Source organism: Lynx rufus, unplaced genomic scaffold (genome assembly GCF_022079265.1).
Source record: "Lynx rufus isolate CCGP_SWC_20201006 ecotype Redwood Valley unplaced genomic scaffold, mLynRuf1.p SCAF_1, whole genome shotgun sequence".
Taxonomy (NCBI): domain Eukaryota; kingdom Metazoa; phylum Chordata; class Mammalia; order Carnivora; family Felidae; genus Lynx; species Lynx rufus.
Window position 1 is genome coordinate 127750284 of NW_025814823.1, and position 26399 is coordinate 127776682.

The window sequence follows — 26399 nt, forward strand, 5'->3', positions numbered from 1 at the left end:
GTTATTGGCTTCTTGTCCCATGTAGCCCTGTTGCCTTAGCTATTCAAACCGGAACCCTGAGCTGTTGCAAGAGGGAGAAAGGATTCTCCATGTGGGTGTGGCTCAGACCTCATGCTATCTGGAGGGCTTTCTCAGGGACTCTCACAGAAGGTTTATCCTTAGATGCTGTAATGGGCCCAGTGGTGATCCCAAAAAAAGATATGTCCACAACCTAAACTCCAGAACCTGTGAATTTTTCCTTTGGAAAAAGAGTTTCTTACAGATGTAATTAAATATCTCGAGATGAGGAGAGTGTCCTAGATTATCCAAGTGAGACTTAAATACAATGACAGATGTCCTTATAAGGACACACACACACACACACACACACACACACACACAGACCAAAACAGGAGAAGGTTTGTGAAAACAGAGGCAAAGGTTGGAGCAATGTAACCATAAGCCAAGGAATCCAGCAAAACCATGAGAAGCTAGAGAGGAATGAAACACATTCTCCTCTAGAGCCTCTGTAGTGACTGCAGGCTTGCAAACATCTTGATTTTGGACTTTTAGTCTTGAGAAACATGGGTGAGTAAATTTCACTTGTTTTAAGTCATTACATTTGTGGTAATTTGTGATGGCAGGTTTTGGAAACTAAGTCAAATGCTCGTCTCTAGGGGACATTTGTCTGAGAATTAACATTTCACTTTGCTTCAACAATGTCCCTCACTTTTACATCACTTCTTCCTGTATATTTTTGTCATTGTCTCAACAGTCAACATGTCACCATGACACCTTAAATATTGGTGAAAAGACATTTTCAGGGGAAACTGCTGAGGTGAAACAACCTAACACTGCCACAATTCTTGAAGTAGTTGATCTCAAACTCATAAAACAAATCTGCAATTGCACAAGTTGAGATGCATGTACTTAAGTCACAAAGGCTCCTTGGTGTTCAAAAAAACCCTACTAAATATGAAACTCCCTAAAAGATATCACTTTGGAAGGTGAAAGCTGTAACATTCAGGGTGCCCTCTAAGTTACTGGATCTGAGAGGGAGTAAAGCAGAGGAAAAAAAGGGCCCAGAAAATTCCAATCACTGCCTGTGAATACTGAACACATTTCCTAGAATAGCTGGCCAATTTCTGTAAGACATCATACCCTCAGAAAAACAAACAAATAGCCAACTATATCCTGGGCTAAATGTTAGATGTGTCAGAAAATTAATTTCAAAGCATAAGTCATGACTGTCTCACCAAACAGCTTCTGTTGAGGAAAGAGATTAAGTGAATGGAATGTTGCACCTTTTCCTCATTCTTACTGTGATTACAGCTTTAAAATGTGTATTTAGTGTGAGCATGGTTCCTAGTGAAAATATTCAGGACATGGCAGGGGAGAAGAGTTTTAACTGAGTAGGTTAGCAGATTTTTTCTCAAAAGGCCTTGAGGATCGGCAATACCCTGGATAAATGACTAGGATTAGAATCTGGCGATGAGTTTTGTAGACTCAGAAACTGAAATCTCTCAGCACATGAGAGGAAACCCTCCTCTCAGAAGTAATCCCATACTGTACAGGCTCGTGGAACTTCTGAACAGAATCCTAATGCCAATTGATTTCTTTTCATTGAGCACTACAATTATTGCTCAGATTAAAATGCTCAACTATGGAGCATCTGGGTGGCTCAGTCGGTTAAGCATCTGACTTTGGCTCAGCTCATGATCTCACAGTTTGTGAGTTCAAGCCCCACATTGGCTGTCTGCTGTCAGCACAGAGCCTGCTTCAGATACTCTGTCTCCCTCTCTCTCTGGCCCTGCCCCCTCCTCTCTCTCTCAAAAAATAAATAAACATTTTTTTAAAAAGAGAAAAAAATAAAATGCTCAACCATCTGACCCTTTATCACTAGAAAGTCCTGTGTAACAATGAAGACTATAATCAGAAGATTACTTTGTGAACATGGAACCATAACAAAATATATAGATAAATACGTGATCAATCAGATAAATTTAAGAGGTTATTAATAAGATCATTAACACAGTGCAATGTTTAATGTCATTCTGCTAACCAATCATTCCTCTCTTTTGGACAATGTTTGAAGAAGCTGGGCCAACTGCTTCTTTGTGATTGCCTTTTATGCCCACTCAAATTCTGACCAATCCTCCCATCTGATAGCCCTGCAAACTCATCTGTGTAAAGTGTTGCATCTTGGCTCTGTTAACTATAGATTTCATGTGTTAATTCACAGGGTAAAGATCATATATCTTTATTTCCACATACTTTCTTTCCCTCTGTACTATATGCAAACAGCATAGAACACTTTGGAGTTAACTGTGACAATAATATGAATTCTAGACAAAACACAGCAGATGAAACAACATGGCAGAACATTTTTTTAATATTCCTTTTTTGTAGCCCACAACTTTTAATCACTTTTCAAGGTCAAACTTTATTATTGGTAGGCATGACAGTGACCAGTAGCTACAACAAGAAGCTGATGACCTTAACTTCACAGGTGGCCCCTGGTATAAAGCTTGACTTTGATGTGTCTAAACAAGCATAAATATAGAATTTATGATGAGGTCTATTAGGATAGTAAAATCTTCTGAGAGGAAGCTGTCTAGAGTTGCCCTGCTTAAGAGACTTAAAAGCAGGCAGATCAAAGCATGTGTCATTGAAAATGCTTTTGGTTGTCATGAGAAAAGGGGTAAAATTGCAAACCCATTCAGTTGTATCCATTACTATAATGACTTAGAATAGACTAGGATGACAAAAATGAAGGGTGAGTAGTATAGGATCATAATAATAGTAATCACAGGTCATATGCCACTGATACTGAATTTTTCTTTTGTACAACAAAGGCAGTTTTGTATTTTTTTTTCTGAATAGCTATGGTAACAGGTTTTGTTTCTGAGTGCCTGGTTTCCTGTCTATAGAGCCATGCATCTGAGTAACATGCCTATCCCAAACATTCATTAGGATACTGAAGATGAGTCAAATAGAAAGATGGACAAATGCCAAACGGTTTTGTTCTAATAGAAAAGGTGTTTATCCACTGAATTGCCAAACTGAATTTTGGGCAGGCAATAAGCAATGTTGTTACCTTATATCACATATCATCAGCTCTAGCATATCATGCTTTAACGAATAAAGAATTAGGATTATGTACAGAGAAAGGGAAGAGACTAGAAATGCCTACATATCCAGCATGCTGAGAAAGAAAGTCTGGAATAGAGGTATTTTCTTCAGAATAAGCAACTCTTTAGAAGTGAATGACATATGATTTCTGGCAGCAGTGGTGGGGGGAAGTCTTGAGTAATGCTGACTATAATTCTGTGCTCTGAGGAGCATTCAATCGACACTATATTTCTTACAATGCTTCCCTTAAAATACAGACCACTTCAAATTGATGCTATGCCTCTTTTAAATAGGCCACCCTGTATATTCTGAATGAACTTTTTTCCAGTAAAGAACTGTGTTGATGCAAATCTACGTTGGCAAGAGCGTCATCAGAGTCAGCTGGGAGTGACAGGCATGTTCGAGCCAATTCTGGATGGTGTGTTGAAATATGCTTCCCAGGCTACAAGAGCAAATGCACAAAAGCATGCCCACGTCTTCACGGGGGTGACGTGCGGATCAGCAGAGCCATGGTTCTGTCAGAACATAAAACACATACCAGGAGCATTTCTTGAAGAGAAGCCAACAAATCAATCCCAGCAAGAGCTACATAATCCTTACAGGTTAAAAGGTGCCAGGGCTCGCCCTTTCCCTTAGGGCAAGAAAAAAAAAAGTTTGTACATGTTGCTTTGCAGGGCACACTCCTAAGACATAAAAGATCATATTTCTTGGTAACAGCCAGCTAGCTCACATAATATAAATTTGCAAGCAAGCAACACAAACCAACAATTCAAACTTCAAAGAGAAAGCTCTGTTCTACCCATTTCATATTTGTTTTGTTTACATGGAGGATCATGAAACCATTCCTATATAAATGTTAAAATGTGGCTTAGTCCTGCTTTTAGAAATATTTTATGCCTATGCAGAAAACCCATGTATTTAATAAAAGCAGTATCATTGCAATGACATGTATGAAACGCTGTGGCAAGCATGCAAATTTTTTCAGAAATTATTTCGGTTCTTCAATACCTAGTTATAATATCATGCTTAAGAATAGGATTTTGAGGGGCACCTGCGTGGCTCAGTCAGTTAATCACCTATCTCTTGATTTTGACTCAGGTAATGACCTCACCGTCATGAGTCAGAGCCCTGCGTTGGGCTCCATGCTCTGCGTAGGGCCTGCTTGGGAGTCTTTTCCTCCCTCTCTCTCTGCTCCTTCCCGTGCTTGTGCACATGTGCCCACTCTCTCACTCGCTCTCTCGCGCTGTCTCTCTCTCTCAAAAATAAATAATAAGCATTAAAAAATAAGGATAATATTTTTTTTACCCAATCCATAAAAAAATGGTAATTTCAATTTGGCAATCTGCCCCAGGGCCATACATCTGGAAACTAGCAACTTCCCACTTGCCTCTATGCATCTTCTCTCACCTCTCTCATCCCTAGAGCACAAGTGTATGGTTAGAGGTAGAAGCAGCATGGCATTTCTAGACAAAAAGTTGCAGTGAAGACTGTCAGGTAGACCTGGCCAGCCTGGTGTCCACTGCCTCCCCCCTCCATCTCTCTAAAAGCACTACAGGTGAATTAGAGAGCCTGAGAGAATTTTAAAATCAGACACAAGAGAATGGACATCCCAGCTGATGAGCTGTGCTTTTCTAACTGCAGGCCTCTGATGAGATCCTTGTCTTTGACTCACAATCATCAGGACAAAGGACCCCAAGACTGCCAGGATACTGCTCATCACCCATCTCTCATCCTCAGATGGTTCTGTAAATCCCCTCATTTGACTTAAATCGCCCAGCCCTCCCCCAAATCCAAACCCTCCACTGTAACTTCTAGTGCTTCTCATCTGTCATCAGTACAATCTCTCATATTCTCAACCTCTTGTCTGTCTCCTGCACCTTCTTGTGCTAACAGGACTGGCTGCCCATTGAGGATATGGCTTTACTTCTGCCCTCTGAGTGGTATCTAATTTCCCTTCCACATTTGTGTAACACTTCCCCCAAAGGAGAATAAGTGTCTTTCATGCTCTTCTCTGCTATTTTCAGAAAGTACTGTGACCATTTTTTATGATTTACTATGCACCACCATTATACCTCACCTGCATTACTGCAATAGTTTCCCTCTTTTCACCTGTTCCCCACATCCATATTTTCTACACAGGAATCTAATGATTCTTCCAAAACTTAAAACAGATTGTGCCCTTCTTAGTCAGACACTTGCATCGTTAACCCTCTTCTCTGTGATATGTCACCATGAAAACTCCCCCCAAATTCCCAAATCCTTTACTACAGCCTCAAAACACTACATGATCTCGCTCCCTTCTAGGTCTCTGACCTCATTCTCTAGAATGTCCCCCTGCCTCAAACACACCAGTCACATACTCCCTCAGGGCTTTTGCACTTCTCATTTCTTCTGCCTGAAATGGTCTTCTCCTGGATAATCACATAATCACCTCCCTCCAATCTCTACTCAAATGTCACCTTATAGAGAGTCCTCCCCAAAAAGCTTATACAAAACTCTATTCTCTTACCTTGCTTTATTCTTCTTTAATGTATTGTCATTCTCTGACCCACTGAAGTATTTATTTGTATGCTGTCTTCCCCCCACTAGACTATTGCTCTAAGGGAGCAGAACTCTTTTTTGTTGTTGTTGTTCAGTGCTTTATCTCCAGAAGAGTGACAGATAGTATAGACACTTAGAAATCATTTTTAAGTAAATAAAAGGATAGCAGGATATTTAGCTCCTGACTTTTACCCTGGTGAACCAGTCTTGAAAGAGAGAAAATGCCTTCAGAGAAAGATGGTTTTCTGTGTGGAGACCATTAGAACTGCTAAATGTGTTCTAAGTATTACATTTTTTTTGTAATGTATTGAAAAGGCAGGCACAGTCTCACATAAATAATGTCTCTGTTCTATGCATTAGAACACAAGTGCCCCCAGTGGAATTGACACATCTGATTTGAATGGAAACACAATTGTGTATTCTGCTATTTCAGTAGGACTATCTTAGAAGGAGTAGGATATTAACTACTGAAAGGTAATATAGATTGGTCTAATTGGACTGAATCTCACATTCCAACTAGTGAGAGTGTTCAATGCACACACTTGAGGGTTAGCAAGCTTAGCAAGCATGGGATAATAACTCAAAATGTCACTTCCTTTCATTTGGAATGAAGCTGTTAAGAAAGATAAAATTCATTGTTTCATTTAAGCATATAAATCACTCGTGTGTGTGTGCATACACGTGTGCAAGAAACAGAGACAGAGAAAGAAGGAAAAAGATATACACACACACACACACACACACACATAGAAGAGAGAGAGAGAGAGAAAGAATCTGTGTGTGTGTGACACAGAGAGAGAGAGAGAGAGAGAGAGAGAGACACTTAGTTGACCTTCAAAACCTGATTCCAGCTAACCTCTATGGTCTACCTTCTCTAGAGATACTCTGAACTGTACTCAAACTCACCTGACCCCCAAATACTCCCTGTAGATATTCAGTTGTTGCTTTGGTGCAAAGAATTCACCTCCTGCCACTTCCTCTCCTTCCATACTTCACTCAATTTCCCTCTCTACTCAGATCCTCCATGCTTTTTGTTCATATCAAATTCCCTTCTAGGCCCCATTTTTCTTTTTTGAAAATATGATAATTAAAACTACACCTAATTAGGTAGTAGTGAATATTAAATAAGGCAACCTAACTAAATGCTCAGGCCCTTCTTTATGACTACGCCATCTCATACTCCATCTCAAATCTTGAGGGAGTCCCACTTCCAGAAACAACCTCTGCCTCTTGTAAATGCCCTCCACTCTTTGTAATTATGGCTGCTATTTTAAAGTTCTTAAGTAATCACATTCCATGCCCTATCAGATTGCAATCCTTGAGAGCAAAGACAAAGCCCTAAGAGCATCCTATAAAATGATTTGCATGAGGTAGACACAGTATGTGAGGTGATTAAACTTCTAGATTTCAAGAGATTCAGACTACCCAAAGTGTCCCACCCATACTATTTTCACATTATGCTTGATTAGCACTCAACTTTTTCCGAAGATCCTTTCATTAAGTATATCATTTGAACTTCTAAATAATTCTATGAATCATATATGAATTAGTAATAGTTCTATTTTACAGATGAACTTAATGGTGGTCTGTGGAAAGTTAATGATACACCTAAGAACTCACAGTAAGTGGGGAGGAAAGTTGGAGCAGGCAGTACATTTCTAGATCTCTTTCTGCATCACAAGACTGTATTAGGGACACAGCAGTGAATAACGTAGAACTCATTTCTCCCTTCACAAAGCTCACCCTCTAGATCAGTGGTTCTTATCCTGGGTGGTTTTCGGGATGTTCCCAACATTCTATACTACACAGGACAGCCCCATGACAAAGCATTATTTGGACCCAACTGTCAGCATTGCCAAGGTTGAGAAGCTCTGCTCAAGATTCAGCTCCCAAATAAATGCTGTGAAGTATCCATAGGAAACAATGCCAGATAAGGTTTGTAGAGACAGGTTTGGAACTGCTGATATAGACTTCAGGGCCAAGTTGAGAAGTATGAACTTTTTCCTGCAGACCAGGGATTAGCAAACTATGGCCAGTGGGCCAAATCTACCCTCCTATCATTTTTTTGTAACGAGTTTTATTGAACACACCCATGCCCATTTTATGTCTTGTGCTGCTTTTGCACTATAGTGGCATAAATGAGTAGATGACACAGAGATGGCGGCCCACAAATGTTGAGACATTTACTATATGCCCCTTTACGGAAGAATGTTTGCTTACCCCCACTATAAATTGTGGAAAGCAAAAGCAGCACTTTGGGATAAGCAATGACGCAGTGTAGATAGTACATCCTCAAGGGGAAGAGACTTATGGCACAGAGACAGCTAGGATGGTTTTGAACTCACCCAAACATAAGGCTGATGCTAAAATAGGTAGTGGTAATCAGGAAGAGACAGAAAAGCAAGAAATATCAGATGAAAGAATCTATAGGGCTGGGCAGAGAAAGGGCAAACCAGAAGTCAAAGATGACTGGGAAAGCAGTGGTTCCAGGGGGAAACAGTGAGCTCAGTTTTTCACATCATATCTGAGGTGAGAGTAGATTTCTTAAGTGGAAATGTCCAGAGGAGACATACAGATCTTGAGACGGGTTTAAGAGCTGGATTTTGTGAAATGGAGCTAGCAATTGGAGCTGGGGCAGAAGTCAGGCTGCTGGTGCAGGGAGCATACTGAAACAAAGCCAAAGGGCTAATTATATAACCGGAGGGCACTTCAATTTAACCTGCTGGAAATGAAGACAATGAAGGAGGAAAAGAGAGAACTCACAGAAACAGGAGCTAAACCCGTGAATGAGACAGTTTCAAGGAGGGGTCAGCATCAGCATGGTAGTAATTTATTGCCATTGCTGATTTTAATTTTTAATTACTTGTTAATTAATTTATTTTATTTTTTTAATTTAAATCCAAGTTAGTTAACATGCAGTGTAATAATGATTTCAGGAATGAATTTAGTGATTCAGCATTTACATATAACACCCAGTGCTCATCCCAACAAATGCCCTCCTTAATGCTCCTTGCTCATTTAGCCCATCCGCCCACCCAGTACCCCTCCAGCAATCCTCAGTTCCCTGTATTTTAAGTCTCTTATGGTTTATCTCCCTCTCTGTTTTTATATTATCTTTGCTTCCCTTCCCTTAAGTTCATCTGTTTTGTATCTTAAATTCCACGTATGAGTGAAGTCATATGATATTTGTCTTTTCTCTGACTGACTTATTTCACTTAGCATAATACACTCTAGTTCCACCCACGTAGTTGAAATGACAAGATTTTACTCTTTTTGATTAACATTCCATTGTGTGTGTGTGTGTGTATGTATATATACATATATATATATATATATATATATATATATATATGTGTGTGTGTGTGTTGACAGTGCTGCTATAAACACTGGGGTGCCACTTCAAAACAGCAATCCTGTATCCTTTGGATAAATACCTAGTAGTGCAATGCAAAGGTAATGCTGCTTTTAATTTATTTATATACAGACTTGTCCATCTGTGATGAAAACCCTCAAGATAAAGGGAAGACGATGCTCCTCCTTAATTTATAGCTGGTACACTGCTGATTACCACTGAAACTTTTATTTTTACTCCAAAGTATATGAGTCCTCTGGAGTCTCTATAAATAATGTAAAAAGAGAAGGAGGTGAACAATGAAGATGCTCCTCTAAGACAGTTTCTCAAAGGATAGTTCCAGCTGCTTACAAACGTGACTTCTGGGGCCCCAGTTCAGATCTGCTGTGGGTGCAGGGCTGACTTCACAGGGGTGACCTGAGCAGCTGTATAGGACCACATTCTCCAGCGGGCCCTGTGCTGGATTGCATGTTCTGCTGTTGCTGTCAGGAAATTCCCAATATTCTTCTGAACAAGTGGGTCTGCATTTTCACTTTATACCAGGCTTTGCAAATTACAAAGCCGGTCCTATAAGAGAGTTCTAGTCTAGAATTAAATAAGTTCTCCAGAAGATTACATAGGTATAAAAAAATCAGGCTCCTCACTTACCTCAGCTTTCACTTATTTGCATGAAGATCCTGCACTCTTTGAAAATGTCCATGTTTGTGCTCTTTGGCTTGAAAGCTGCCATTAGAAGGTATGTACTTTCCACGGAACATATCCACGCTTCTTTCCATCTGTGTAGCTACCAACTAGGTAGTAAGTATAGGGTGGTGGTAAAACGAGATACCAACACCTCACTTTCTGCTTGGGAGTTGGAATCACACAATCTAAATTCAGTGTGTTTACTTTCAACTAAGGGATTCGGATCTGAAGAGCCTGCAAGAACCAACATCCTTCTTTGAACAGAAGTATCAATGGTTCGGGTACCACTAGGTCAGGATATTACAAGGTCTGGTGTTGCACACACATAGTTTTAGGCACAGGTGATGTGGTTTAGTGACTTTTTAAGTGTTGAACTTAATAATGAGAAGGCTATTTCCTTTCCAAATCCCTTTCAATCATTCTTACTATCTTAAGGAGAAAGACTTTTACATCTCTGTAATACTTGCTACCTGTCATTTTAAACACACAGAGAGCAGACCTCAGGCTCAGAACCTTTAGCAGGTCATAAAATCCAGCTAAATTTTAATTTGTTTCAATCATCTTCTACATACAATCAATGACACAGTTCCAATTTATAGTAATACTATAAAGCTTCTTTTTTTAAACATATGGGCCTTGAATAAAAATGTAAATCCACTAAAAAATATTAAATGCAAAACAGTACAAATAATTCACAGATGGACCTTCACCTGGAAGGCAATACAGTAATAATAAGACTATTAATGACACTGCTATTGTTATTAATAAGAAGGCTTTATTAAAGAAAGCCAGGTTCCATTCAGAGGAGAGCAATAGCATTCCGCCTTGTGCGTCATCAGCCTCCAATTCATATATGGTTTAGTTATTACAACCCATAAATCACATGCTGTCCTATTTGGCACTCACTCAATAGAGAGTCATAAAAAAAATCACACCGCACAGAATAAAGCAAAGAAAACAAATACTATAAACCTAAAGGAGGTAAACCAGAAGAAATGATAATCCAAGTATCCTTATTAGTCAGAAAGTTGCTTATTTCAACAGACCAATAAAACACTCTCACCATTTATGAACATAAATGTGAAATCAGCTACACAAGAAAATGAGAAAAAAATGCCCTATTAATAATAATACACAGAGGACACCACTTTATTTTAATAAAAGCTAATTTGATCAGAGGGCTATCTCATAAGGGTAATGGAAAGGAAATTGGTTGGTTTGAAATTACCACAATGTAAAAATAAATATAGATTGAACTAGAGACAAAATATTTACATTAAAATAACATTTCTATGCTAAATATATTCAAAAAGATTTTCTATTATTCAACTTTAGTTATTCTGAAGATCTGCTTTGGAGAAGTGGTGCTTAGTTTCTGCCAGTTCAAGTTTCTCCAAATTGTCATCCTAAAAAAGGAATTCTAAAGGGTGTTGTTTTTTTTTCAAATCTCTCCTCAAAATCTTGACATGTCTTTTATAAGCTTAGGTCTTGCTGTATAATTTAACCACTATGAATTATAAGAGATAAGGATTAGTCATCACAGTTTAACAAGCTAGTTATTCAGTAATTTCCTAAGAATCATAAATATATTTAAATAAGTTTATTTTCAGAAATACAACAAGCATAATTTATTTTCAAAGTATACACTAAATATTATTAAAATGCATATATTTGACAACTCTGTGACACTATACAAACTGATTCATATACACATATCCTAAAGTCCAATTATACCAGTCTAGTTGTGTGCAAACCCAGAATACACACACACACACACACACACACACACACACACACACACACAAAGTCATGGTGACAAAGTCCATACAAATGGTTAATCATTGAGTTTGAAATTGCTTTCCACTATGGCAGTCAAACACTACATCGCCAGGACTTTTAGACTGGAAGAGTATGGATCTACCCAGCTGTTCAGCATATGAGCCACAGTAATAGAAGATATGTTTCTCAATTAAACAACAAATATTTATTAAATGCATATTATACAGGTGGTACTTAGTACCTCCAATGGATACAAGATTGCTACATCTTAGGAATGAATAATTCAGCTACACAGTTCAATCACTCACATGAAATAAAAGAGAGCATAAGATTTAAAGTGCTAAATAAATGGCAACGCATTGTGCTCTCAGAGTTCAAGGGCAGCTATCACCAAATGAAGTCAGGCCATTTGGCCCTGTACACACTGGCTCATGAAAACCCAAAGTCAAGCCACTAATCCCAATGTTTTCATTTATTTTCTTTCATTAGACCTTACATTTTTAAATGATATCCTGACCCAAAGAAGACAATCTCAGAAAAGTCATTTTAAAGAGGAAAGACAGCATTTCTTTCTGGTCCCAGAGATAGTTCCATTCTAAAAGCACATATCTTATTAAGTCAAAGAGACTGTTCCATAACAGAGGGATTTGACATGAAGGCTGGCGGATGAATAGACTGTTTTGAGGTAAGATGGGCTTTGGTCCTCCTATCCAGCTATCCGGTCATTCGCAGCCAGCCTGTGAGTCAGGCCAGCTCTGGTTACCAAGCAGTTTGCTGCTCTGTTGCTTAGTGACTTGAGCCTGCAGACCATCATTTCCAGCTGGCTCTTCTGGAACTTAACCGTAATAGATTTTTGACTTGATCTTTGTCTTTACAACTCAAGCCTTTCCTGACTTTGCCTCTGAATCAGTGAAAATAAAATTATTCTGATTGGTTTTGTTTTTATGTCAGTCTTATTTTAAAAACTACTCTGAATTAGAATGGTCTTTGTTAAATCTGAAGCCCTCCTTTACCAAAGACATGTATTTCTCCTACATACATTTTTATCACACAAAAAAGATGTCTACACTCATACAAGCCACATGTGTAAACAAATAAACTAAGATTCTACACCAAGAAAGAATTCTGCTCCTGCCCTTCTGTTAATTAACCACCACTCTGTAAAATCACTGAACATCCATTGTTTTAGTTTCAGTATACATTCAGGGTAGAGTAATAAATGTGAATGTGACTCTTAGCCCAAAGGGAGGTTAATGCTGAAAGAACACAGGATAGAAAGTTAGGCAGACCTTGGCTCAAGTTCTACTTCAACTCACTTCATGGCTGCAGACCTGTGTGATCTTGGTTATATAACAATTTTTATGGGCCCCAGCATCTGCATATGGAGAATACAGCTAATGATACTTCAATTCAATACTTGTTTGTTTTGAAAGGTTAGTATACATAAAGTACCTGGCATGTAGCTGGAGCTCACATTAGTGACAGCTAGTCATTAGTGACTATGTTATAATAAATCTCAGATTATAAGCTATGTTATGAACCTAAAGTTTTTATTCCAGAATGAAATCAGGTGATTCTTCTCATACCAACTCAAGATCTCATTTTGACATAAGTACTTTCTATGAAACAGAGAGCTTTTATGTCCTAAAATTGAAGATGAAATGTTTTTTTCTATTTCATATGTACAGAAGAGACTGATATATTAAAAAGGTATATAATTGAAGATGCAGTAAAAGAAAAAATTAATTATAATTTTATTATTATCTATAGATTTCCATATTCCCTACCCAAAATCATGGCTTCCATATTGTGTCCTAGAGGGAATACCACCAACAATTTCATTCTGAAGGCCCTGCAGCCTTTTATGAGTCACAGAATTATTAAAAAATTCTGTCCCTATTTCTACCCACGTGGCATCTATCTCACTCACTTATACCACCAAGTTGGAACTTGTTTCTAATTACTTATCTTAAATATACTATAGTTTGTTATCACTTTGTAAATTTAATTAGTCAATTTTTGACTTGTAAATATCAAATGTCTTTATAACCATATGACTTATAAATAGAGAGTCTACAATTCGAAAAGGTTGAGTAACTAAGGTCAAATATAAGTGGCCAGAGAAGCTAGAAATACCCGTCTTCAACTATACTAAAGTGATCATAGTTTTAGAAACATGATTTTTTCAGAAGCAAATCCACTTAAAAAAAAAAAAACAGTGACATAATTTTGCTACACTGGTAATAATAAAACTTCTTCCTGAAACTGCTACTTGAAGAATAATTCTGGTAGCTTCCTGTCTAAGAAAAAAAAAGTGCTGAAGCTCATTTAATTATTTAACCTCACAGGAGGAACTTATTATTTATAAGGATATGTATATAAAGAATAACCTTGAAAATTAAAACCATGATTTAAAAATAATTTTAATGAACTCTAAGATTAATTTTTTCTCTTCTTCTCCTTCAACATTTCTGCCAAGTTTCTAAGAAAGACTATGTTTTTTTTTTTCTTAGAAGTATTTTTACCATTAGTAGAAATGGCTTCAGCTGGTGTTGATACACTTCATGTCTTTTCTTTAACATAAATGTCAAAGGTCACAGGAAGCACATATGTGTAATAAACCACCAGGTCATTTCAATTTTTTTTTCACTTTTCCTCAGCAACCGTTTGTCACCTTTTTATCTTTTTAATTTCTTAAATACTGCAAGGCAATTGATAAGTTCTTTAAGAGGAATATCTTCCTGGAGTCTTAGGGTTTTTAAGAAAGGCTAATTATACCTTTTAAAAGCTACAGACACCCTTAACTTGCAGTGCCCCCAAGATTTCCGCTGAAGACACAAAGCCAATTACACCAGGGACACAGCTAAAAACTCAGCCAACTGGCCCCACCCAACATGCCTGCAGCATGTTGTGATCCCCAGATAATTTCCCCAGAAACTTCCTTCCCACCTCCTCGTATCACACAACACCCACAGTCCACCTCTGGAGTTCCTAGCTCCTGGGAGAACACCAGTAATGCCTGTCTCTTGGGTATCCTTACTGCAAGGGACAGAGAAAAGACAACCTTAAAGTTGCATCGGCAAATGTAGGAGAACTGGGACAAGGGAGAGAGTTCTCAAATAGAATCACTAAATACTAGCTTTGAAAACCTACTCGTGTGTGTGTGTGTGTGTGTGTGTGTGTGTGTGCGCGCGCGCACACACGTGTGCACTACAAACTCTCTAAATCGCTGGATTTCAGCTTTATAGATAATAAAGGGCTTCTTCTCCCTTCTGTAACTTGAAGAAAATTTATAATATATTTGTCTCTTAACAACCATAAAAACAAGCACAGTTGCTGAAGAAATTATGACTCAAGAGAGCAAATATTTACTTTTGAACATGCGCAATTTTATATCTAATGCCAGTGCTGGGTAAAGAGAAATTTATAGTAAACCAAAAATATGTCCAAAAGCACTTATCTAGCTCCCTAAAAATCTTCAAGATTTCCTAAAAGTCTCCTGGAAGTTGCCTTTCAAATACACCTACAAAAGTTATTTTGTTGTTTAAGGTTGTTACTAACTGCTTCTTCTACCTTTGGATGTTGTAATAAAAAACACACATGCATACACAGAAATTACAAACAGAAGAAATTTGAATATTACCTAGATGCTATCTTAACCAAAGAAATCCTAATTCGTAATTTCACTTACACACACTCTAGAACAATTTTCTTCATTCACAATGTAAATTAAAATGAAAACCTGAAAAACAAAGATTTACCTGCCTGTTTGTTTTTCCTGAAATAAATTTACACTAGAAATTATGTTTTCTTCACCAGAGATCACACTGACCTTCGAGTTCCTGCTGACATCAGAGGGAATCCCCTACTGAGATAAAAGCAGAATGTCCTGTCTATAATCACTAGGCTACAAAGTACTAGATATTAAGTAAAAATGATAAAACAGAGTGGTAAAAAGCACATACACAAAGCATTCTAGTTTAACACACAGCACCAGACCAAAACAAAAACAAAAACAAAAACAAACCCGTTCAATAAATATTAGCTAATGACGTAATTACGAATAAGCACTGAAGGAAAAGCGGAAATAAGATGTGCCATAGATTGTGAAGAAGCAGCAGATCATTTCCAGTTGGGGGAACAGGAGGAAGCTCTGAGGAGCAGAGGGATGTGAAAAACATGTGTAACGGGAGTAGGCAAAGAAGAGGCACTAAGTCCTATGGTTCATCTCCCCTTTAGTCAGAGTCATGAAAACAGTCATTTAGTCTCCTTTTCCACAGTCATGAAATTGACACACACCTATCATTCTTTTGAATTCTTGGTCTCTTTGCATATATTCTCTTTAGTCCAATCCATTCACAAACAAATGACAGGATAATCATCTAAAAATTAAATGTAATCCTAAAGATCCAGGAAGATCAAGGCTGGAATAATGGGCATATAGTGCCTAATAAGGAAAGTATTTGCTTATAATGATACTCAACATCTATCCCTGTACAACACATTCTAATCTACACATAACTGTACTTAATAAAATCACAACAGAGCCTGCTTCAAATTTTGTGTCTCCCTCTCTCTTGAAAATAAACATTAAATTAAAAAAATAATAAAACCACAATACCAAATAGATACTATTACTGTTACCAGAAAATTGGATAATAGGGAAATTGAAGCATATGACAAGTAACTTGTTCAAAATCATGCAACTAGTAAATGGGAAGTCAGAATATAAATTCAAGTAGTATGGCTTCTGCTTAGGTGCTCTCCATAGGAATCACACAGTACCTGAAGTATTGTGTCAACTCAGGAGGCTACTTGTGAAAATCCAAATGAATTCTGGATAAGAATAACCAGGCTCAACCTGGTAAATACAGCGCAAAAAGGTGAAATAGCTTAGGATGTTTAGTTAAGAAAAGAGAAGAATTTGTTTAAGAAAACAAGACAGGCTAACACTGAAAATACTGATTTCTGGGTATACAAGGAAGAGCTGAACAAGGTCCTAGGTCTCTAGTAGGTCATTCCAAGCCTCTTATCTTAAGGGCTACATTATGGAAGAGAAGAGAGAGTCAAGCTGGGGGATTTTCAAAGCAGATTCTGGACCCAAGCATGACAATTACAGGGAAGGAGTTTTCAGCTGTTTATTAGCAAGAACTTCCCAATCAACAGACTTGACAAAAAACAGAATTTCTCCGTATGACTCTCATCCAGGAAGTGTGAAGAGATGTTAAAGGACTGGTCATCATAGATATTATTCCATGAATTCAACTATGGTATAAAAGGTAAAGGGTAAAGCCATAATGTTCTGTGATTGAGACAGGCTAGCTGTTCACCCGGTCTGTTTCACCTTATTCCTGGAAACAGAGCTGAGATAGATTTCCCATCTTCCTTTGCAGTTACATGTGGTCATTGAGCTGAGTTCTAACCAAGGAACATTAGTATAAGTGGCATGTGTACTTCTAGGCCTGCCTCATAAAAACTGACACATGCCATCTTCCATGCTCTTTTCCCCCTGATTCCACTGATAACCTTACAAATCATGTGTCACAAATAGTGCAACTGCAAGGTGGTAGGATTTCAAGACCCTGAAATGCCCCAGGGTTAGCATCCCTCCCCACAGAAGCAGGAGCAGAAATAACCGTTTATAGTGTCAATCCACTAAGATTTGGAGAATATGTTGTAGAACATGATTACCTTAACTAAAACAGAGGCCATCCAATTGGATTTATTTTTTCAACTAGAGTGCAAATTACTTGAAACAAAGGAATAGCTCTTATGCAGTTTTTTCATCAGCACATACAAATTAAACACTTCAGGTTCAGTAGGAATTAAAATTAAAAATATTGTAAGGACGGGAATAACAGGCACAGTAACCAACATTCTTAGGTGAACCCATAATGTGTGTATTTAAGTAGCTGATCAGCTCATTTAGGAGGAGCAGAGAATTAGAGTGTGGTGGCGATAGGAGCAGTTTAGGTAGCAAAAAATGTGTATATATATATATATATATATGTGTGTGTGTATATATATATATATATATATCTCAGAACAGTTTGAAATCATTTTTTTTAATTCTGCATTGTGCTTAGTCCAATTTATGAAAGCACAGGTGGATGACATTCGTTAGAAGATGTCTGTGGATATTACGAAAGTCTTGGGGATCACTGAACCAACATGGAGGATGTGAGGTGTTCTTTCCAACTCCCTTACTCGATGCTTTTAGTCCACAAGAGATACTGTTTCCTCCTGAGTTACTGAGAAGTGACAGTATGATTTTTATTTTGCATTTTCATTGCTCTTTTGATGCCTCCATGCTCTGACTGAGACCTGATATACCAAAATGAAATATTGGCAGAAAGTTGTGCTCTTGGAGTTTCCCCAAACAGCACCAGAAAAGGAAGTGCCAGAAATTTCAGAAGAAAGCCTGTTTTCATGAGATTTCCTGCCTTCCTTACATCTCAACATGTCTAAAGAGCTCAGATAACCTTCAGATGAACTCTAGGTTGCTTCACTCAGTTGGAAATCAAGCTGAGCTGAGGTTTACTCATTCAACAATGGGTACAATTTAGGAACTATAATTTTAAGAAAGTATCTCAACCAAAAGCGACACTGGATACCAAAATCCTGGGCCTCACCCTTTATGAACGGGAGCCCGCCTTCCTGTTCGGGCACCCTGCTCCGGCCTCTCTACGAATTCAAGCAGCTTTGCTGCTCTAGTCTCAAGCCATTTCTCTGTCTCAGAGCATCTCCCAGTGCGTAGCTATGTCCTTCACTCACCACTTATCTCTGACAATTTTTTTTCAACATCTTATTCAGAGAAAAGTCATTTTTCCATAATTTCTTTTTCAAGATTAAAAAATATAGTTTTTCTTACCCCTCTTATTAGCACTGTATCTGATTGAACTTAGAAATGCCATCTGTTAAAATCCTAGAGGAAACAAGAACACTTCTCCAGTGAGAGACCTAGCTATTTGAAATCAAAATTCTGAGGTTGGACATTTCTTTGGGCAGGATATGTATTTCCTTTATCATCTACTTCCATCTATGATATTAATGGGGCATGGCCATGTTGCTAGTTTAGATTTTCATTCTCTCTACCCCTCACTGCTCCTTTCTTAGAAGTCTTGCTTGTGGTTTTTGTTTGATTTGGGTTTCCATTCCTGGCATGCTCTTTGGTGTTCTATGGAAAAACTGTATAAAAATCATTCCGTTTCTCAACTAACAGGTTCATTTTTCTTGTTATAGCTATTTTCTTTATCACAACTAATATTCATTTTACCAAAATGTTCAGGGAGTGTACAGAACCTACTACTACCTAAAATAAGCCAAGTGTGCATCACAGACAACCCCCTACTCTAATCATAGCTAAGGATTGCCTCTTCTCGGGTAAAACGCCATAATAAGCTTACACAGTGGTATATTTTAATATTTGGTTTTACAAGAGCAGGAAAATATCAAGAATCATCAAAAAGACTAGAAGAAAAATATGCATAAAACAAACCCACCCATTTATAAAGAAGATTACAGTATTCATGAAGAAAATAAAAATATTGACAAAACATTCAAAGAATCCAAATTCAAAGAACACAACAATATATACCAAGTAGCAACCTGCAATTTTCTGCCCAGAATTCCTAAACCCTTTCTTCTTTCCTTTGGCAAGACACGTTTGAGATTGTAAGTACATTAAAGTCAGTAGCAAAGGATGGGTTTTAGGGGACACACCATTACACACACACACACACACACACACACACTACACATATATATGTATATGTATATATGTGTGTATACATACATATATGTACATATATACATGTGTGTATGTATACACACCTATACATATGTGTGTGTATGTGTGTGTGTATATATATGTGTGTGTGTGTGTGTGTGTGTGTGTATATATATATATATATATATATATATATATATATTCCACTGGGGATTATGCAGAAAGGAGAGCTAACTATGATTTTCCTCCTCTCCTTTCTGGTCCTTTCTTTCCTAGGTTTGTTGCAGGACCTGGCAGGGATATTAGCTTACGAAATCAAAGAAACGCCACCACATCCGTATGGGAGTAAAACTGCATTCTTATTTGACATCTGGAATCCAATTTTCTTGTAGGAACTTGCAATAGGAATTGAACTTCCAGAACCACCCACCTCAAAGATTCCCAATCTCAAGGATTCCTGCCTTAACTGGGACAGCTGTGGGATTTGTTGGTAAGGTAGAGCGCTTCTGATAAATCCCAGGTGAGGAACGATGAGAGTTCTCCCTCACCACCCCCTGAAGAGAAAGGCGGGAGGTGCAAAAATCACCCAGGGGGAACCGCCACCAATTCCGGTCATCCGTGCAAACCTTACCACGTATGTGCCACCGTGAAACGCCGCTGTTTGGGGATGTTGCTACTGAGAAGCATCCTCCGCAGAAGCCTGGGGGAATTTCTCGGAGAGATCACTGGAGAGACCTTGGGAGAAACGGATTTCCTTGCTGTCTTGGACTTCTCGTGCTGCAACAGGTTTTCGCGCAAGGATTTCACAAGATCCTCGTTCAGCCAGGGGTTTGAACAATGCGGATTATCCACTTCAGGTACTGTTAAGGTGTCCGGGCTTGTCGTCTGCTGAGCCATTTTTCCCGGTCAAGTTTGTACAGTTGGCAACAATCCAGGGCAACGTGGTTCCCTGGCCTCTTTCCAGTGACTGCCTCGCTCACAAGTCCGGGGAAATGTCCAGGGAAGCAGATTGGATCCAGCTGCTGTTAGATCATTCGGTCGCCTGCCTCAGTCTCTCCGTGGAGATGGGGCTGGGTGTAGAGGAGGCGAGCGCACTCCTCAGCGGAAGCCTGTTAAACGTCACCCCTCCTCTGCGGATCCCCTGCCAAAGATCACTGACGAGCTCGCCGGGCAGGGGAACATGGAGGGAAGCCACTGCGTTAGCACGGCTTTGTCAGCGCTACAAAGCAGCCTGTTAAACTATTGGAACTAATGCGCCGCAGCTGCTCCAGTGACTTCTGCTTATGTACATAAAAAGTCCTGGGGGGAGGGCTTAACCATCAGATGCCTGCTGCTCGGTTGTTTGGCTAGTCTTTCCATTTGCTTATTCCTGAATCCAAAGGAAAGAAAAACTTTGAACTTGACCTTCCTCTCCCGCAAGGGCTATTTATCTGCCTTCAGCCCATGTTCGTAAAAGAAAATTGCTAGTCCTTTGCTTTTTATAAGGGAAGAATAAACAAGCACTAGCTAGATAAGGAGGAATATTTCCCTGCTTGCTAAATACAATCTGGTGCACCTTAGAAGACAAATCCCAAGGGAATAAAATGGACTCTCTTTCTCCAATTAGAAACTAAAACAAAAGGTTTCAAAATACCACATATGGAACACATTTCAGCTTGCTGTTGTGTTGTACAACCTTGCTAATTGTGGCCCTTTCAAAGCATGGAACAACAGTATTTACATCCAAGAATGGTATTTGTTGTCTCTTTGGATTTAAACTGATGACCTTCCAGAGGGACACATTGTTTTCATAAGAGTAGCTAAAACTGATTTTCAAGTTTCCATCATTACTTACGGTATACAAAAATTTATGTAGTCAACTATATAGGAATAAAATAAATCAACTTTACCTAGTTATTTCCTTAATTTTCTTTCAGTCTAAGATTTTCTTTTGTGATCAACATAGCTTCAACAAACTTACTCAAAGGAGGTTTAAAATTAAGAAAGAAGAAAAAATTACTTCTTGCCTATTTAATTTGTTACTGGAAAAAAATAAAAATGTTACCACAATTCAAGCAAGTAACCAAGTAATAAAGCCTGTTAAATCCCATTATATGGACAGTGGAAGTGCAAATATTAAACTGGATTGGCAGGGAACCCAAACCTCTGCATAGAGATGTGCCAGTAGTCTAGCAATGCTACAGACAGTTCAGGATTCAAAGCAAATCACTTTTCTCAGGACCTAAGAATATTGTTTCTTATTTTAAAAACACAATGATTTAAGAAGGAGTTAGGAAATACATCCAGATAAAATGGAGAATGGAGAACTTAATTGTTTTTGTTTGGTTTTTGATTTTTGGTTTCTATGATTACTAATAGGTCAATTTTTAAAGTTTCTCCTACCTTCCCTCCCTAGTTATTCCATCTTAAATTTAAATTCCTTGCCTTTAAAATGTTACAGGAAAGGATACTCAGGTTCTGTTTACAGAAACACAGGGCCACCACCTGGTATACCTATAACAGTTTAATGAGCCATACATTCATTCCATGACTTAATCAGAAAATCTGTATGCAAATATCAAATTGTTAAAAATCGGGATATGATTGTTCTTAAAGAATTTTCACCAGTACTAAAGATTTCATCTCTACTCAAATGGCAGACTGGTGGCATGCTTCCTTGGTTTAAACAAACTAAAGATTTCCATTTCTCCATATCTTTCAGCACTATATATACATATATGTATATATGTATAAATATGTATGTGTATATATATAATAAGATACTATATAATATGCATGGCATATATATTATATGGTATATGTAAGTGGTATATATATATATAATATACATATTATATATATATAATATAATAATATAATACTACCAAAGGAGTAACCAATTTATGTAAAGTATGTGGAAGGACTGACCATTGCATTAGGAGTTGTGCAAAACAGGTATGCAGTGCTCTCCCTCAAAGAGCTCATAAGTTAATGGATAGGACTGGTCAATAGTCAGGAGAAGAAACCAGAATACATAAATACCGATAGTATCTAGGTGCAGAAAAATGCAATGAAAAAGGTATGCATAAGTGATGAGGGAATGCTGAGGTGGAGTAAAGCCTGAAGCCGGAAGGATCAAAAATTGATGGAAAGGAAGGCAAAAAAGAACTGCCTTACAGGTAAGGAACTAGAATGTGCAAATAGCCATAAAGAAGAAATAAGCAAGACTATTTGAGGAGAAAAAAAAAAAAGCCCAGTAGTCAGTAGATGTAAAACCTACTCAAGTTTGTGGAATAAAAAATTAAGATAACTGGATAAAGTGAGGGGAAAAAAAAAGAGCAGGCAGCAAACTGACATTCCCCCTCCCTCTCCAACAGTAGAAAAATTTCCCACTATCTAAAGGCTTAGTTCCATTCATCAAACCTTTGTGGGCATTTATTTTGTGCTAGGCATGATATGAAGTGCTCTGTGATATTTCAAGATTAGCTAGATTCTGTCCACACTGTCTGGGAGTTCATACTCTAGTAGATAAACTGCAAAAAATTTCACATGACCAAGTATAGCTCAAGTACCTAGATGAGAGCCTCGAAGCTGAGGATACTTAATGTCTGATTTTAAGTACAGAAAAGTGATTCTCAATTACCAAATAAAGTAATCAATATGTCTAAGAATAATATAGGCCATATAATGGGAAATTCATTGAATTCAGGAGATTCTAGGCTTCGGAATGTTCTTGCTTTCGGTAACCTTCACTTAAGAGAAGCAAATTATTTACAAGCTAGTCATCTCATAAATGGCGTGTCATGTGGATGCTCAGAGATTAGGCACTTTGTCGATGATAATAACTAAGCTAAAATGGAAGATATAATAATTTCCTACAAAAAATTTCATTGAGGGTTTTGGATAAACATGGACTAAACCTGAACTAAGACATTCTGCAAATCTCCCATTGCTTTGGTGCATGTTAAAGGACTCCAATGTAGACGCAGAATTGGCTGCCTGTTTACAGGTTCCCATTTCCTATCATTATTTGTTCAATAACCTAACATCTACAATTACCCTCCTAAATCCCTCAAAAAATATATGGTACTCATGATGCCTTTGAAAATAAAACTAATTTTGTTTTCAGAATTCTTTGCCATTCCACCCTTCAGAAAACTTAGAAAACCCTACGGTGTTTCAAAATCATGCTTGAAAATCACTGCCTTAGGAAGTACAAATTGGAAAGTTCTGAAGATAACCAAAGGTGGGTGATGTTTGGATAAACTGGCAATTTTCTTTATAATAATGCAGAGGGTCAAGGAAACTCTTCCAACAGGAATGCTATACAGCTTGCTTTTTTTTTTCTTTTTAACAAAATGTCTTTCAAATTAGCTGCCAGAAACTTTTCTGAAAAACACAGTACTGCAAATGACAGCCAAATAAGGCCTCAGGTTTTAACAAGTGGAAATTTGAAAGTGGGCGAAATGTTTTGATAAAGTTACCCACGCCTAGAACAGCAGATAACATCTCTTAATTTCATAAAGATTTTCCAAAATACCTTTTTGTGAATTTTCAAAATTTGTTTTTTTAGATTATTCAGATTTCTTGATAACATTCACTTAACTAATTATTCACAGGCAGCAAAACAAATAAGAAACAAGATGTGTACGGGCTCTGGAACAAGGTTTGAAAAATGTGCCCCTGTGTAGGTAAGATACACGTAAGGCTGGATTTCCCACAACTGAAAGGGAGCTGTGCTGCAGCTTATTCAAAAGGATGGATAACATAAAATGATTTACACATGACTACAGAATGCAACATATGCTTCTCCCAACTATATACTTTTATTTTATTCTGTTTTATTTTTGAGAAAGGGAGAGTGTGAGTGGGGGAGGGGCAGTGAGAGAGAGGGAGAGAGAATCCCAAGCAGGTTCCTCACTGTCAGTACGGGAAGCCGATGCAGGGTTTGAACTCTGGAACCCCGAGATCATGACCTGAGCCAAAATTGGATGCGTAACCAACCCAGCCACCCAGGCATGCCCCCACCACAAGAAGCTTGTTTTGACCCCCCAGCTATGATACTGTTTTACTTTGTGGCTCAGTTCCTCATCTGTGAAATTGAATAAGAGTAACAGCTATTGCATAAGAATCCTGCAAAAATTAAATATGTTAATACCCGTGATATAAACTGTTGAGAAGACTGCCTGGTATAGAGTCAACACCCAATAAAAGATGCCTGCCACAAGCTGATACAAGGAACTTACAGAAATTTATACATGGTAGATATCAACTATGTGCCAGGTATCTTGCATTTCATTTCATTTAATTCCTGCAATAACTCTTAGGCTATTATTTCATTACCACTATTTTACTGATGAGGGCATAAGGAGGTTAAATAACTTGCCCAAAGTCGTATAGTTCAACAGTGCAGAACTGAGATTTCTTTGTCTATGGAGTGCTGGGGCCTCTTATTTAAACTCTGTACCAAATCACCCCAATGAAGAAAGCCGATCCAGTATTTAAAATTGATGACAGATATTTTTATAAAACATAGTAAAAATCTTAGTGTGCTGAGCTCTTGGTCCAGTTAACACTAATTTCTGCCCTTGGCTCCACTCAGGACATAACCGTGGCAACCAGTGAAGCCTGCCAAGTCACGAAATTCTTACAAAGGCACGGTATTCTAGGAAGGGCAACTTGAGGGGGAATTCCTGAGTGTTTTTTCATCTATATGTCTGTACTCCTTTGATACAAAGGAGCTTTTATTAAACTCCATGGTAGTTTTCCATTTTGCAAAATACCATATTCTTAAATTATTTCACTTTAAACTTTCATTGTGATTATTTTTCATTTAGGATTTATATCATTATAAACTCTGATGATAAAATTATATCCTTATACTGAAAAGTGCATCTGGACATGGCAGAACAGGGTTTTTCAAATCATCATCATCACTAAAATTTTATTACTCTTGGGCTGATTAGCAGAGATCAAAAACAATAAAATACCTACTTGAGAACAGGAGATACAGACAACCCCTCTAACAAAGAGAAGGAATGATAAATATCAAACTAATAATAGAAACAGTGCCTCAAGGGTTTAGAGGAGTAACATATATATCTCGGCCATGTAACTTGAAGAAGCAATAGAAGATGAATTTGACATTGAAAGAAGGTACCTATGGAAGAATAATTTTAAGATAGTTTGGAGGAGGTAGATTATCATGAGGAGGCAAGAAATGTTGGATTTTAGACTGTTTCCTACGGAAAAATTAGTAAAATTTCTTTGGGATATAAGTAAATAATAGAGATATCTACATAAGATTAATTTGGTGGCAGAGTGTACTATAATTTGGAGGAATCTTGAAGGCTGTTTAGTTTAATAGTTGCATCTCAATATGAATTTGTGTAGAAATGGAAAGAAAGGGGCTAATGACCCAATATTTGTAAGGAACATTCAAGTCAATGGGGAAGTCAAAAAGAGATCAGATATTTCTTAACATAATCAATTATATTTTCCATCTAACTAAGTATGGTTCATCTAATTAATCATCAAAAGTGTGTGAATGTAAAAAGAGTATCTAGGGTTTATTGGACACAAAATATATATATATATATATATATATATATATATATATATATCTGTCTTGATTTATATGAGAGCTATATTTTAAACATACAATGTGTTGGTCCCAGCTCAATTTAATAAAAAAAGATTAATTTTTTTCCTAGATTAAATGTTAAGTGTGCTTTTTCCCTCTAGACCAAAACTCAATGTTAGAGATACCTCTAGTGAAATAGTAAGTCAGTATTTCATTTAAAAGAAAAAATATTGGGGCGCCTGGGTGGCGCAGTCGGTTAAGCGTCCGACTTCAGCCAGGTCACGATCTCGCGGTCGGTGAGTTCGAGCCCCGCGTCAGGCTCTGGGCTGATGGCTCAGAGCCTGGAGCCTGTTTCCGATTCTGTGTCTCCCTCTCTCTCTGCCCCTCCCCCGTTCATGCTCTGTCTCTCTCTGTCCCAAAAATAAATAAACGTTGAAAAAAAATTTTTTTAAAGAAAAAATATTTTATAGGACATAATTTATAGTAGCAACATTAGCACAGCATGTTTACTTTATTTCTAAGAAAACAGTTGCACTACAATTTAGGGAACACTCTTTCATTCACTTATAAAACCTTCCAGTTCTGGAATAGAATTACTCCTGATTAGTATGCTAAAATGATACACTAGAATTCCCTCTTTA

At 37.7% G+C, this 26399-nt stretch overlaps 1 protein-coding gene across 1 annotated transcript in view; it reads right to left on the reverse strand.

Moving 5' to 3' along the window:
- Nucleotides 1-20103, reverse strand: part of LOC124517405 (cAMP-specific 3',5'-cyclic phosphodiesterase 4D-like) — a 545211-nt gene extending 525108 nt beyond the window's left edge. The window contains exon 1 of the mRNA XM_047086845.1: nt 19828-20103. Within this exon, the coding sequence (XP_046942801.1) occupies nt 19828-20093 (266 nt within the window). The 5' untranslated portion in view covers nt 20094-20103. The remainder of the gene's footprint in view (nt 1-19827) is intronic.
- Nucleotides 20104-26399: the final 6296 nt, after the last annotated feature.